Raw genomic sequence first — 15,875 nt, 5'->3', positions numbered from 1 at the left:
GTATTTTTCTAATATGTTATCTCTTTATGATTTAATTAATCTAGTCATTTTCCTACACATATTCAATTAATACTTATTTAAGTAAAGACTTTGGTACCTACCTATGATGAATTTGTCTTCTAGAGATCACGGACTATACCTAATTATAACTACATAATACAGTTTACAGTTACATCTTCTCTATGAAATAAATAAATATTACTCCTTAATATGTCGTACTTAATTACCTAATTAATAGTTAATTAAACGAGGCGTTTTAATTTCTATCAGATCTTACTAATTCAAAATACCGCACTGCCGTTTTCTTAAACCCTTCAGCTGTTGTTGTCTGTAAGGAAATAAAAAGATGAATTCAACAAACACAAAAAATTGCACCTTTAACATCAATAACGATAGAACGCGAGTATGATAACAATTTGTTAGCACCTACCATGACTGTAGTTTAATTTATTATAAACCTTTTTATAATTTACTTTTTACAATTTAGTAGATAGGTACTTAAAGTTAGAAGTACTAAAATAATCATCATTCGAGTATGCGAAACACAATTTTTTACTTTGGTTTATCATTCATTAATTTTATTATTACTTTTGAAATATAAATTGTTATCTGCTCTACTTTGTTCTAACACAAGTCTTTGATATAGATATAAAATTATTTCCTTAAATTACATGATCAATGATCGATTTAAATTTGTATTTAATGTGCCATAAAATATTGGATACTTTTAATAAAATAGAAGAGCCCTTTTAACCATACTAATATTATAAATGCGAAAGTAACTCTGTCTGTCTGTCTGTTACTCAATCACGCCTAAACTACTGAACCAATTTTCATGAAATTTGGTATGGAGATATTTTGATACCAGAGAAAGGACATAGGCTACTTTTTATCCCGGGAAAATGACGCAATCCCGGAAATCCCACGGCAACGGGAACTATGCGGGTTTTTCTTTGACTGCGCGGGCGAAGCCGCGGTCGGAAACCTAGTATATTTATAAAACAATACAAGCAATGAATTAACATCACAAATAACTTACCGTTATCATTTTGTTCGGGAAATACTCCCGGATGTGTTTAGAAGTTCTACCATTCGCTTCTCTTTGTATGTGTATGAGTTTGTTCCCTTCCAACGTTATTATGGCACGCACCTGTAAACGAAATCAAAAGAAATGTAAATATTTTTTACGCCTTTAGTGTTAGTATTTTTAGGTTTAGCTAAATCAGAGATGTGCCTAGCATTAAATATTTTATTGATAATTGAAACGTTATCTTGTGTATATTTATCAGTTTTTTTAATGCTCATAACTCATAACCGTTTTCAAAGGCATGTGGTGTTAGCCTGTAAGTAATTGTTACACTTGATACGTTAAATTGTATTTTTCCTTTTATGCCATATATAGTGTATACAATTGTTGGCTATCCTTTGTAAATAAATAAATAATAAATAAAATGTGCATATAGGTAGATACTTTTCTACAAGATTCTGGATCCTGACAGTAAAATGGAGACACAAATTATCTCCTATTATTAAACCAAACTTATACAAAAATTCTTGGTTTGGAGACATATTATAAGGAAAACGATAACCGAAGGATTTCATTTAACCCAGAAATATATCTTTAAACTCTTATCTAATAATATCTTACGTTTGACATTACTTAGAAAAAAGATTATTCTCATTAACATTATCAATCGGTCTGATAAATGATAACAAAGGACTTGTATTGTTTTATCCAGGCAAGCAACAAATTATTTTGGCACAAGAAACTATGAAAATAGAACTTTATCTAAATTATTTTACGAGGCGTGAATAACACACTTTTGCAATTCATAGTACTACTTGAAAAATAAGCTAACATGTATACACTACCAGAAGAAGACTTACTTTTAGAATTTATAAATAATTCTTAAAGTAAAATAGAATAGACACATAATTGTATTGAGAATATTTCCTCGTAGGCGCATTATCTATCATTGCATATCTATATACTTACCCTTTTATTTCAGACTTAAAGATTATTATCAAAATGGCATTACTACAAAAGATTTTCAACATTATTATGGTGTATTAATGGGCTCATAGCTACTTATTACAAACCTTAACACCATCCGGTTTAACTTCATCAAATTCTTCACCAGGCACGAATGTTGTGGTCGTATTTACCAGTAGTGAGTTAAAATATAATTTGTAATTACCATCACTGTCTTTTGACAGCACTTGAGATGGCTTGAGGCCCAGCGCTGCTTTTCTAGCTAGGTAACCAATACCTGGAATTTTGGTTAATCATTATTTATTAGCTCTAATTACGTTAAGTTGTAGGTATGTACATGTAAAATCAGTCACTACAGAGTTTCTTGTCGGCACTTCTCTGTAGAAATTGCTGTGTGAACCGATGGTAAAACTATGTAATTACGATAATACGGTAGTATGCTTCGAAAAGAAGTCGAATTTAATAAATAATTGTTCTATTTTGAATCAATTGTGACAACTGACAAATATTTAGTGTTTGATTTATCCAATTCAGGATACTAATTATGATTTGAATGCTCTAAAAATTATTTAAGATATTATAATATTATACTTCACTAAAAACTGTAAACGCTCTCGTAAATTAATATGAACACAAAAGATAAAATCATCTCATTTATTAAAATGCCATGATTGCCGCATGGATTAAAGCTATATAGCTTTGTATTGTGAAAATAATAACTGAGACTCGATTATTATTATAACAATAAATTTGTTTATATTGATGGATACTTGGATAGGTACACTGTTCTATAAGTTTGATATCACTATTTATATAAATAAATTAAAAAAAATATTGAAGAAGTAAATTTTCAATTATATGCAAAAAATAACTCTTTAATAATAGTCATTTCATCAAAACACCTTCTGAATATTATTATATAGTATTTACCTATATCTTACCCGTGAATTGTTAAAATTTGTAAATGCTTCAAACTTAAAAAGTATAAATAATGCAAAACAAACAAATATTTAAACGAAACTCACCTAAAAATATGAGATAATCCTCAAAATTTTCCGTAGACACCAGCACATATTCTTTGTCTAAAAATTGGTCCATTATCCTGCCGACGGCGTTCCGTTTCTTTTTACAGAAATTTATTAAATTAAAATACATTGAACGCGTCACATGTGCACGGTATTTCGATAATGTTTCTTATCTATGTATAGCGCGGTATCGCGGCTATCAATTTACGACAAATAATCTTGTAGTATCTATATTGATAACAAATTAAGCTTTCCCTAAATAAATAGCGCCACGCGCTCCAGTGGCGTGTGATGGCATGCACCTAGTCTTATCTTAATTGGATATAATATGGGATAAATCCGTCAAAAATATATGATGGTATATGTACAAATAAAGTTCCAGTCCAATTGCAGATCAAATGCACAGCACCTTCAAGTTGTTTTAAAGTAATGAAATCAATTAGTGCTGGCAGAGGTGGAGGCCCGAATGCTATTGCTCACCCATCCTAGTACCTTCTTTATTTCCTCGTTAATCATTTCTGTATAAAATTAATTAGTAGCAGAGTCCACATCCTATTTCTCACGCTTCCCAAGCCTTTCTTTGTTTCTCGTTATCAATCCTTTCTGTATCAATTACATTTTTAGTAGACGGTTATGTATTTCCCGAGGTCTGAACTATATCTATAAATGTTGATGGGCAGTGGTGGGTGCTTAGGTACTTACTTACTATCAGGTGACCCACCAGCTTTGATGCCAACATACATAAAAAATATTAGATCATCATTTATTTAATTTCGTAGATGTTGTCTAGCTTTTGTATACATACTCTTTAATTATTTAACTAGAGATAATGTCATTCATTAAAAAATCTAGTAAAGTTTTATAATTCGCCTATCTTATCGATGTAACATATTTACTTACGAGATACCTACATTGTAAACAAAAACATTATGAAATAATAGTGATACTATCTTTGCAGTCTTCTAGGGATCTTATTAGATTCTTACTTTAACCTATTCAGTAGATTTCGTATTAGAACTGATATGAAATTATTTTATTCTCTCATTTATTTCAAACATCGCAATGTATTTGCCTTGTTTCATTAGTAATGCCTATAAATTTAGTTAAGTCATGTTTCATTCTGATACAATATCTACAAATTGGGTAGCAGGCGCGACGAAATTATTCCATTGCCACAAAAAGTACTTACATATATATTAATACTATCTGCTTACATAATATACAATATATTTATGACACTAATTCATAATATTTTATTTCTCAGATGATCTCAGCATTTATAGCAAACCGTCTACAAGTGAAGAAAAACTTTCTACCTTTAAACGACTGGAACCTTGCAACAGTCCTCCAGGTACAAATTAATTACACATAGAAAATAAAACAAACACATTCCTATTCGATATTCTAAAACCTTAGTCTAAAACATATAAAAAGGTGATAATAATTGTATCAGTATTAATTAACAGCACTGTTAGATGACCGAATAATTAAAGCCCAATATTCTTTAATTAATCAAACCCAAAATAGACACGAAAAAAAAAACAAATAAGTGCACTGATTCAAAATGGCGTCGCGCAATGACAATGACGCCATTACGGGGATTGCGTCGTCGCAGGCGTTCGCTACCCCTAATGAAAGTATTGAGCCACCCGCCCCATTCAAGTGCAGCCACCGTGACATTTCGAAATACACTTTTTTTTTCAAGTATTTATTTTTTCTTCATTCCTGTATCTAGGCCTAACGTAATCTAAGCTAAGTGCACTCGCTGTGACTTAAACATTGACATGTCGTTTTGTTATATATGTAGACCGTACATGCAGTTGTATGGCTTTAATGCGTACGCTCGTTAAAGTACTGCTTTGTGATCAACTTTACCGCGTAATTTTTCAACGTGTATGGATTGTTGGGTATAATTTTAATATTTGTGCTCGTAAATTATTTTTGTCATTCGCTTTTTTTGTGAAAGTATGTTTTGATCCATGTTAAGTCTGTTTGTGCAGGATTGTGATTTTGCAAAAAGATTTTTATACCATCAAAAGTAAATTTATACGTTGAATCATTTTAATATAATATAATTATATATTGCACTGTTGAACATTTCTTGATTTATAATATGTTTGTCAATTGCTTCAGTAGGACTAACTTATCTACAAATCCAATGAATCATAATGTTACATCAATTATATGCGTACGCGATCTTTTTTTTTCAATTCGCCATGTCTACATCCATTCATCTATCTACAGATACTTCAACAGACTCCCCAGAACTAGTCAGTATACATAAGAGGCAGCGGCTCAGTAGTCCCGGGAGTAATAAACAGAATCCCGGGACCCCGGTCACACCGGAGAAGAAGCTACCGGTCTCTGAACCTACCACACCTCAGGATGTACGGTAAATAAACGAGGTTTAAATAAATACTTGTAAGTCATTAAAAAAGTATTTTGTAAAACGACAAAAAGATAAATAATTGACAAAGTATCTAACAAAGAAAAGCTTGTATGAAGTGTTCGTTGGAATGACCAAATGTCTTTTTTTCAAGAAATAACATCGTACTATGATTTAAGTGTACTTAAAGAAAGGAAAAAGTACCTATAATGAGCAGCCAATTTGGTTTAAAATCAGCTCTCAATGTCTTTGGTAACAAATCACTATTTAGCATAATTAAAATGTGAGCAATTTTAAACACACAAACAAATTTTTAACCTCATCAAAGTTCCTAAAAAGGCAGAGTTGTTTCATTAACTTATACATATTATGTGTATAAGTAATTGCATGTTCTCTGTTTTAACAAAACAAATCTTTTATAAAATTGAATACTTCCACAGCAACTTGAAATATGTAAATCATATTATTGTAATACAAGCATGTGTTATGTTCACTGTAACAGTCCCCAGGCTGTGATTTACATATTGTATAAAAGGTATAGGGTAGTTTTATGTTTTGCTACTGAACTTTTGTTTGCATGAAGAACGTGTTAAACTTGTAATTTATGTGCCTTGTGTTGTTTGCATGCTTGTTTTTTTTTTTGTGTAGTGTAGTTAGTAATTTCAATGTTTTTGTTTTATTTAATGGTACTTATAGCTATGGCATGATGCATGTATATTGATTTAAAAAATAACAAGCATTACATTGCACCTTCATAAAAATTAACATAACATTATAGAAAGTAGAAATCCTCACGATTTTCCCGAACAAACATTTTGCTTACTATATGAAATGATTCCAAATAAAAAACACGTTACTTTTAGAATCGAGTATATCGATTCTCTTATTGGAAATTTTAATCATCATCTCTGTATATTTTCACAAAATTCTTATTAGTTTGATATTATCATCTTTGTTTATATCAAGATTAAGACTTTCTATTCCACCTTGACTATTGTCAATATAACTAAGCTTTTCTCCACGACTCGCGTGCACTCTACAGATTTACAATATAGCTGTTTCCCTCATCAACTAATAGTACCTTATTCACTCCCTTATCCTTTTTTGTCCCGACACAGACGTCTTTTAAACAAAGTCTATTTCGAAATTCTCATTTTTATGTAGCTTTCTTTTTTCCATATTTGTAGTTCCTATAGCTGTGCTCACTTTTCCTATCCGTTGTTTGAAATTTCGACCCTCTTTGCAATCTAAAGACATAAACACATAGTAATGGTAGTTAGTAGAATCGGTGACTGGCATGGGGGTTGGTTGCAGAAAACTGTACTCGCTAGTCGACAACCTGCGTGTAAGGACATCCATGATCGTTGATTGCAGCACACCCACAATATACTACGGGGCGCGGACACACAAGCAAATACAGCAAGTGGTGAAGGAGTTCAGTAGAACTGTGTACTGGAAGCAAGCGACCATGAGCGTGCTGTCCAGTAGAGAGTATAGCTGTATACGCGAGTTCGATAGGAAACAGTGGGCGAGCAAGAATGACATGTGCAGGGGGTGTGTTAAGGTGCGTATTCAGTGTATATAATATTACAGTTAGGGTCCACCCAAACGTACCACCGACCACAGCCACTGATGGCCAGCGACAGCCACTTTACACAAATTTTTATGTTTTGTATAGACACATCGCACAAGTGTGGTGGTGGCCACTCGCCACTTTTATATGGCGGGTTATAAAATGTTACGATTCCCGAATATGAGATTCCTGTTGCTTGCTTCTGACACTGTTCAAAATATCAAAATAAGATACTCTTATGAAGCATGCATACTTATCTTTCATGTTATACCTACTTTCCACAACCCGAAATTATGAAAAGGAGAATGACCACGGGTGGTATCGGTAAAATTTGAGTTGTGCCACGTATTCGTGATATTGTTAATTCCTATTTGTATTTATAATGATCATATGTATCACTATTAAGTCTTAATTATACCGAATAAATAGAAATAATATTAAAAGTTTGTGTTTTGAAACATGTATGACCACGTATGGAATCGGTAAAATACTAATTGTGTCAGGTGTTCGTGATATTGTTAATTCCTATTTGTATTTATAATGATCATATTTATCACTATTAAGTCGTAATTATACCAAATAAATAGAAATAAAAGTAAAAGTTTTTGTTTTGACACATATACATATACTCTCTTGCAAGCGTCCTGCGTCTTATGTCATAGTTTCTATTTGAAATGAATCTTGAATGAATGTGTTCGACGCAATGTTCGACGTAATTTTTTTTTGAAATAGGTAATGTTTATTACGATTTACTTTTCACATTTGTCTTGTAAATTAAAATATTACCTATGTAATAAATGTAAAACTTAACGTTCATCGTTAGTTTAAACTCGATAAAGTATTTTTTTTAAGTGTTGAATAAAACTATTGTTTTATTTTTATTGTCGCGAACTGCGGCTTATTTATATAAAAACTTTAATCGTTTCTAAAAGTACTAACATCAAGCTTTAAATTGAGCTATATTTCATCTTGAAACAATAAGTTTGATTGCGATACCAAGTACCATAGTCACTTGGGCAATCTTTTTTAACTCCTCAATTATCTAACTTTCATAGTCTCATTGTAAAACTAGTTTAATTTTACAGACCTACGAAGGCGTTCGTCCAGGCTCAAGCAACTGCCAGTACTACGACAACAGAAAAGCACTAAATCACAAGACATTAGCCCCAGTTTTCGACTTGGAAGATATAGTAATGGCGGGAGAACAGTTAAAAGCCTGTCCGTATTATGCAGCAAGAGAATTGGCGAATGCAGCCAATATTGTCTTCTGTCCGTATAATTATTTGATTGAACCTAGTATTAGAGAAAGTGTGAGTATACCTAACAATTTTATACAAATTCTGAACCTTGGTAAGATACCTAAAAATGTAATTCAAATTCTGAACCTTAGTAAGTAGGGACGGCTTTTACTTGAATGCTTTAAAGGAAGAGAGATTTTTGAAGGTGAAACTTTTTTATCGGGGTTGGAAAAAATTTAGTGTAACATTTTTTCGTTACGCGTGACATTTTTCCGTTACGCGCCATATTTTTCTTATCCCTATCACGCGTGATTCGACGTATTTCTGTAAAGTTGCATATACCAAATTATTTTTTCGAAAAATAAGGTCATAAGTACACGCACACATTTTTTTTTAATTTGAAATAGTTGAACAATAGAAAAAACATAAATTGAAGTGGTGATTATTATCGATTTTAACATAATATCACTTTCTGCAACATACTTAGATTAAAGCATTCGGGAGATATAAAATTAATTTAACGCCAAAAAGAAATAGTGAATACCTATCAAATTACAAAGTGCATATGGCGTGATTAAATACCTAACTTTTTACCAATGACCTATTATACTAGTAGACGCGGCATACGCCAACATCATTGCACTAAAAAACAGCGTAATTAATACATACCTACTTACTAACGCATTATCACCAATACAGTTGTTCTCTCTTTCACTCTCACGCACGAGACATAATACATGTCTCACTCATGTACTTCGTAATAACAACTGCCGATTAAAATACAAAAAGAACGTCCAGCCACGACGCTGAATGGTGCGTGACTAAGTGAAACTCGGGCACTTACCTGAGTTTTTTCTTGCCAAAATAGAGAGCGGGTAACGTATCTAGTTCTTTTATATATCATAGCTTTTTACATTTAAATTTAATTCAATTATTGTATTGAAGTTATTATACTATTTATGTAACTATTTTTTGTAACCATCGAAAAAAATAAATCCGTAAAATCCGTCCGAATTCTACACTATTTTACAAAAATATATTTTTCTCCATTGTTTTGTTATTTTTAATTCCAGATGCAAATAAACGTAACGGACAATATAATAATAATCGACGAAGCGCACAACATTGAAGACGTGTGTCGGGACGCGGCTACGTTCACCGTGAAACGGGCACAGATTGCCGCTGCTATTTTGGTAATTTATGATTAAAATCTTTAGGAATATCAATATTGAAATGTAAATCGATATCAATTTAAAAATGTATAATAACATTTACGACTTGATTCATAACATTTGAAAATATCCTATGATTATTCCTCCTGTACAATTTATTTCCAAGAGAAACAGGACAGTTTTGAAATATATGTAGTGTAAATGTACTTAATGGAAATCATTTTTTTATTATTGGTTCATAATATTATGTATGATTATTCTAGGAGCTGCAAAAAATGGCAGAATACAAGTATCAAGACTCAATGGGCTCCATCGAGTATTTGGCGAAGATTCTCTCAAATTGGGATCAGTGGTAAGTGTTTTAGTATTCTCTAAATATTTTTACTCTTTGATCTCAACGCTTTTTAATTAGAGTTATCGACATACCAGTTTACTTTCGAAAAATTGCTGTAAAAGTGTATTAAATTAATTTTGTAAGTACAGTTAATTATAAATGATATGATAGAAAATTCGGAAACGTAACAAGTTAGTACATACATTTTATAACTAAATTAATGCGAAAGTTAGTTAGATGGATGGATGGATGAATGTTTGTACTCTTTTACGCAAATGCTCTTGAACCGATTACAATGAAATTTGGTATGTAGATAGCTGGAGACCAATAATAAGAACTAGGTTACTTTTTATACCGGAAATACTACAGGAACGGGAACTATGCGGGTTTTTTGTTTAAAAACGTAGACTAAGCCGTGGGCAGAAATTTAGTCTTATATATTTTGCAGGTTCGTGAACCAAACGCCCTTACTCAATAAACAGCCAGAGTTCGGAAATGAGGTTATCCACGTGTGGGCGGTGGAGAACTTTATGGCGACCTTGAATAACCATAATATTGGCATGAAGCAGTATGGCGGTTTGTACATTTGTTTGTTTCTGATAGAACTTTCTAGAACGTGTGGAATAATCTAATACCGTCTTTGAAGAATGGGTACGCCTTTTAACTTTTCTGGTAATAGATAATTAAGACTAGACTAGGTAGTAGGTACTATTAAAAATTAAGTTGATGTGCAAATATTTGCACGAAAACTATTGGAAGGATGAAACAAACAAATCTTTTCTCTAATGTTATATTATATAAACATTTCTTATATATGTAAAAAAAATAAGATCCAATGTCGGCATTTTTAGTTACTAATGTAATTTAAAAATAAATTGCAGAATGACGTATCACTTGAACTATATATTTTAGGAGCTTTTTCTCTGTTTCTCAATGTGGAGAAATTCAATATATTTAAGAACTGTATTATTAATAAAAAATACATTTTATTTATTATTTTATTCTTATATTTTTACTATTGTTGCAGAATTTCAGTTGCACGCAGAAATGTTCGTCCGCAAACTTCGCGAAGACCCGCGCGCCATGTTGGGCGCAACTCAAGCTACGGGCATTCTCATTGAAACTATCGCCACTTTTTTAGGTAAATACAGAAGAATCTGGTTAAATGCATCCGTGTTATTTAAATATCACTCTGGTTAAAATGGCAAATATGTTTAATGTTATGTATTTTCGTAATTTGTGCATCGTTAACGTCACTGCATGTTTTGCAATGATCGATTCCTTCTATAAATAAGACGAATATAAATCTGCTCATTAGAGAAGAGGGAAAATTAAGTGCCTTAAAAGCATGTAGTCTATTCTAGATTCACCTTTTTAAATTCACTTAAAAATTAAAAATCGTAAAGAGCGAACCTAACACTACTAGCGTTGATAATAATTAATCTGTATATATCCTATTTTTTTTTTCATATTGTAGGTTATCTATTTCGCGATATGGGCAAGTTCGCGGATGACTTTGTCCCGGCGCTCGTGCGGTCCACCGCGGACGAGGGCTCCAACGTGTCTTGGAGGAGTTCGCAACAAAATCAGGTAGGATATGCTATATAACTTATCCCTTGATAAATCTATTTTTGTTATCGTTTTATGTTTTGACGTGACAACGTCTTATAAATTGGTTTGCCGGGTGACACTTCAAGAAACTGCGTTACGCTCCGCTCACGTTATGCGCTCACAATGAGAGCGAGTGAGAGGCACGCGTCCCTTCCACTCGGGCATGGTTAGCCCGCCTAAGAGCGAGAGAGACAGACATAAAAAGTCTTTGTCACGTAAAACTTTCGCCCGTATACTGATTTTACAGGCAACCAATTTTTTTTTTTTAATTACTAGTATCCAGACGTTTTTTGGCATTTATTTTTCTCTTTTTAAAGTTAACCGATGTATCTTGTTTCACGTCGTCAAAAATTATTGAAGCAAAGAAAATATCTATGCCACATTTTAAGATACTAAGTATATTGAATTGTTATCCAATAAAAATTGTGTTTCAGTTCTTTCTATTTTTCCAATAGCTCAGGCCCCGGAATCACAGATACAATAGAAGATCTATTGTGTCGTGGTCCGATCGGGCCGCTCGGGGCTCAATGGGTTAAATTTACGTTCAAAATAGCACAGAAAGTAACATAATTCCCCAGCAATTTGTCTCTTTTCTTGCTTAATTCCAATGATGCTTATAACATTTCCAGACCGCAGACGACGATCTAGTGCTCCGTCTAATATGCATGAACCCGGCGGTAGTGTTCGCGGCGCTGAAGCCGGCGCGGTGTATAATATTGGCGTCGGGCACGCTCACACCGCTCGTGAGCCTGCACTCCGAGCTGGGGGCCGACTTCCCGCTGCAAGTGAGCCCCAGCCACGTGATACCGAGGGAACGGGTAAAAAACAAAGCTTATTAGAAGCAAAATGCTAACCTAAAATAGGTTAGGCTTTGCACGCAAGTAGGGTTTTTATACAGAGTGTCCCAAAAAGTAGTGATGAACGGAATCTGGGAGGTAGAAGACCTGGAGGTCTATCCGAATCAGCTGTATCAAATGTATGCGATCTTTCGTATTTTTGGAGTTATGACTTTTTTTTTTTCAAATTTTCACCTATCGCCGAGTACGATGACGATGATGAGGATTTTTACTCATGGTGACGTGAAATATTGCGGTGGATGCTTGATTTTTTATTTGTTTGCTAAGCTGATAGGCCAATTCAGAACAGTATTCAGCTTTTTGGGACAATCTATATAGCTCTAACATATAGCTTATATGTTACGTAGTTGATCTATGTACTTTTATACTTTATTTTATTAGCCTTTTCACTTTATTACTGAGACTTGCTATATTCAAATCATTGTTTTAATACAACAGAAGCTATTTTTTACAACATTTCTTTTCAACCTAGGTGTGGATAGGCACGCTATACGAGTGCCCCGACGGCTCAGATCTGGACTGCACGAGCCGCGCCAGCAACAGGCCCGGCACACAGGATGCACTGGGGGCGACGCTGCTGCACGTGTGCCGCGTCACACCGGCCGGCGTGCTGTGCTTCCTGCCCTCATACAGGCTCATGAACGTGCTCGTCAAACGGTAATGACAGGCTTGTGAATCGGTAATAACAAACTTGTGAATCGGTAATTACAAGCTTGTGAATCGGTAATGACAAGCTTGTGAATCGGTAATAACAAACTTGTGAATCGGTAATGACAAGCTTGTGAATCGGTAATAACAAACTTGTGAATCGGTAATGACAAGCTGGTGAATAACGTGTTTATGAATCGCTAATTACGCGCTTGTGAATAGTTAAGAACGCGCTTGTGAATTGCATGACAATTGCTAGTTAGAACGGTAAAGCAAATCTTCCAAATGAATATCACGACGCAACCGAACAATGAAAATTCTTTTTCCAACAAATAATATTCGAAAATTATTTTTACCGTTTCTACAAACAGACACTAGACAAATATGTAATACATATTAAATTTCTTATGCAGTTGGCGCGAAACTGATGTTTGGGATGAATTGAATAGACTGAAAAATGTGTTCAGCGAAAGCCGGAATGTTCGTGATCACAATGAAATCATGGAAGTAAGTGCCCCTTTACAACTTATCGACCAATATAATATTGAACATCTCCGTTCTAAGTCAAAACATTTTAAATTTATTTTAACCCTAGAAAGATAATCTACGTCCGCGAGACGTATCGCGAAATTAAATTTCGTTCTATTTTTTTTATTATTAATCGCAGCGCGCTAGCTGAGCGAGTCAACTTCGTCGGTGGCCGAAGCTCGCACTGAGTGGTGGTGGAAACACGGTAAGTACGTTCAGTAAAAAGATACACCTACGCCGTACGTCCGCGAGACGTATAATTATCTTTAATGCAACTTTTGTAAATTATTTGAACTGATTGTTTATTGTTATTTACACTTATATGTTATTACTTTTAGGTATTAATTAATATTATATTATAATGGCAAACCGAAGGGTGTTGGATAGTTCTCAAAATGAGAACTTTTTAAATCAAAGTGAAGAAGAAACGTCATCAGAATGTGAAAGCGAATGCGAAGATTCTCTCTTCTTGGAAGACGATGTGCAGAGTGACACTAAAGACGAATTCGTTGATGAAGCTGTGGATATACCCAACGTCTCTGCTGAAGACTATTCAGACTCTACTGCCAACCAAGTTTGGAGGTGAGGTGTCGACACATTTGACCAAATGTGTTCATCAATGTCATGCTCCAGAAAGTCGAACATATGGCCAATGGCTGTGGCATTTTCAACATAGCCTTTGTAAATTCGTACGTGATATATTGTTCTAATATTCTATCAAAGAATGAAAAGCCTCTAAGCCGTAAGAAAATTTAGTACAGATCTCAGTTTACCTTGGATGGAAAAAAGGTTAGAGATGGCAACTCTGAAAAGGACTGTGTGGCAAAATATAGAGGTTTTGCTGCCTAATGCTAATGCAAACAGTGGCCAGGTTCAGCAAGAAGAAAAAGAAAGAAATATTGTTCGTACTGTCTATCTAAACTCCGCAGGATGTCGAAATTATCATGCGTGGAGTGCAAAAAACCCGTGTGTGGAGAACATAACAACGTAGTGTGCCATGAGTGTATTTAATAACCGAAAATTAAAATGCTGATTATTGAAATAGGTATTGTATTCGTTAATTTAAGTGAAAAAGTACCAAATATGCAAATATACAGACTCAAAGTGATTTTATATGTTCCTATAGAAGATAAGTTAAGTTTTTGTTAATTTGTCAAGAAGTTTACGGTTTTTGTTTGTAATTTGTCGATTAAACTTTATTTTTGATAATTTGTCGTTTTATTGTCTTAAATAGAATATAAACATTTACTTAAACCTATAAGGTTTGACAAAAATTCTAAAGCCTTACTAAAAATCTTAATTAACTAACATACGTCTGACAGACGTATGATTATCTTTTACGGTAGGTGCTATATGATTATCTTTCTAGGGTTAATGCGGATTTTACCAAGAAAGTAATTCACTGTTCAAAGGGATATACTTAATAAAAGAAGAAATTAAAAGGTAAAGTATAATGAAAGGGATCGGAAGTGAAATTTCAAGTACATAGAATTAAAAGTATTATACTAATTTATCTTTCTTATTGGATAATATTGACATAAATTGCAGGACTACTACCACTGCACTACAACACAAAAAGGCGCGGTATTGTTCGCTGTGTACCGCGGCAAAGTGTCTGAAGGGATGGACTTCAAGGATCATCAGGCTAGAGCTGTTATTATAGTATGTGTTTGTGATAATAATATATTTTTGCATTGCTTTGTCTAATGTGGCTCTATCTACTAAAGTAACTATAATCTAATAAATAAATGAATCACCAAATGTGTACGCAAACACGAAGAACTGGACTGGCTCGACCAGTTCGGAATAATTAAAATATATATTTTTTTTACGTTTTTGTTAAGGCACAAGAAAGGTGATGGAGAGATGAATTATGGAGAGAATACATGTAAAATCTTGTTGGGCAGCTAGTTTTTAATAATAATGTGACTATTTTGAATTATTTCCCGAGCAAAAATTTTACTTTATTTATGTTTTGAAACTAAGACTCACAGTTTTCTTCAACAGATAGGTGTGCCATTCCCGAATATGCATGACGTAGCGGTGAAAGAAAAGATCAAATATAATGATAAGTACTCAAAAAGCAGGAACTTACTGTCAGGCAGCATGTGGCTTCAAGTACAAGCGTATAGGTAAGAAATCTATAGTCGAGCCAATTTAATAGGCAACATTTGACGTCTATCAATTTTATCTTCGAAGAGAGGTAACCTGCTTAAAAACATCGATTAAAGTGTATTAATCGATACGGATTTGAAACATTTGTCAATCGAATTTATTAATTTATGATGATTTTTATTCACAAGTAATCAATGCATTCGATTCTAAATGTCAGATTTCGATTTTTAGAGTAACGTCTCTAGTATTTAAAAAGAAAAAAGGTTTATTGACACAAAATTGTAGCGACGTCAGTTCTTCAATTCAGAAATTGTTTATTATGTTTAGGATGGTTTATCAGTAAAATGAAATCTTAAAATTACTTGTATCGGTCATTATTATTATAAATATGTAAT

General features: G+C 33.4%; 1 protein-coding gene across 2 annotated transcripts in view; it reads left to right on the top strand.

The window, feature by feature from the left end:
- Nucleotides 1-15,875, top strand: part of LOC123700227 (Fanconi anemia group J protein homolog) — a 68,355-nt gene that overhangs the window by 50,350 nt on the left and 2,130 nt on the right. Inside the window, exons 4-17 of one of the 2 annotated variants that reach the window (XM_045647387.1) lie at nucleotides 4,283-4,369; nucleotides 5,263-5,410; nucleotides 6,779-6,968; nucleotides 8,063-8,287; nucleotides 9,289-9,408; nucleotides 9,651-9,739; nucleotides 10,170-10,297; nucleotides 10,749-10,862; nucleotides 11,199-11,311; nucleotides 11,962-12,150; nucleotides 12,662-12,846; nucleotides 13,251-13,344; nucleotides 14,914-15,027; nucleotides 15,373-15,497. In XM_045647387.1, coding sequence (XP_045503343.1) covers nucleotides 4,283-4,369; nucleotides 5,263-5,410; nucleotides 6,779-6,968; nucleotides 8,063-8,287; nucleotides 9,289-9,408; nucleotides 9,651-9,739; nucleotides 10,170-10,297; nucleotides 10,749-10,862; nucleotides 11,199-11,311; nucleotides 11,962-12,150; nucleotides 12,662-12,846; nucleotides 13,251-13,344; nucleotides 14,914-15,027; nucleotides 15,373-15,497 — 1,921 coding nt within the window. Of the gene's footprint in view, nucleotides 1-4,282; nucleotides 4,370-5,262; nucleotides 5,411-6,718; nucleotides 6,969-8,062; nucleotides 8,288-9,288; nucleotides 9,409-9,650; nucleotides 9,740-10,169; nucleotides 10,298-10,748; nucleotides 10,863-11,198; nucleotides 11,312-11,961; nucleotides 12,151-12,661; nucleotides 12,847-13,250; nucleotides 13,345-14,913; nucleotides 15,028-15,372; nucleotides 15,498-15,875 lie in introns of both variants that reach the window. The other variant, XM_045647386.1, reaches the window with a different exon arrangement.

This window comes from Colias croceus, chromosome 19, assembly GCF_905220415.1.
Source record: "Colias croceus chromosome 19, ilColCroc2.1".
Taxonomy (NCBI): Eukaryota; Metazoa; Arthropoda; class Insecta; order Lepidoptera; family Pieridae; genus Colias; species Colias croceus.
The sequence above is the reverse complement of the archived record's forward strand: the minus strand, read 5'-3'. Positions and strand labels throughout refer to the sequence as shown.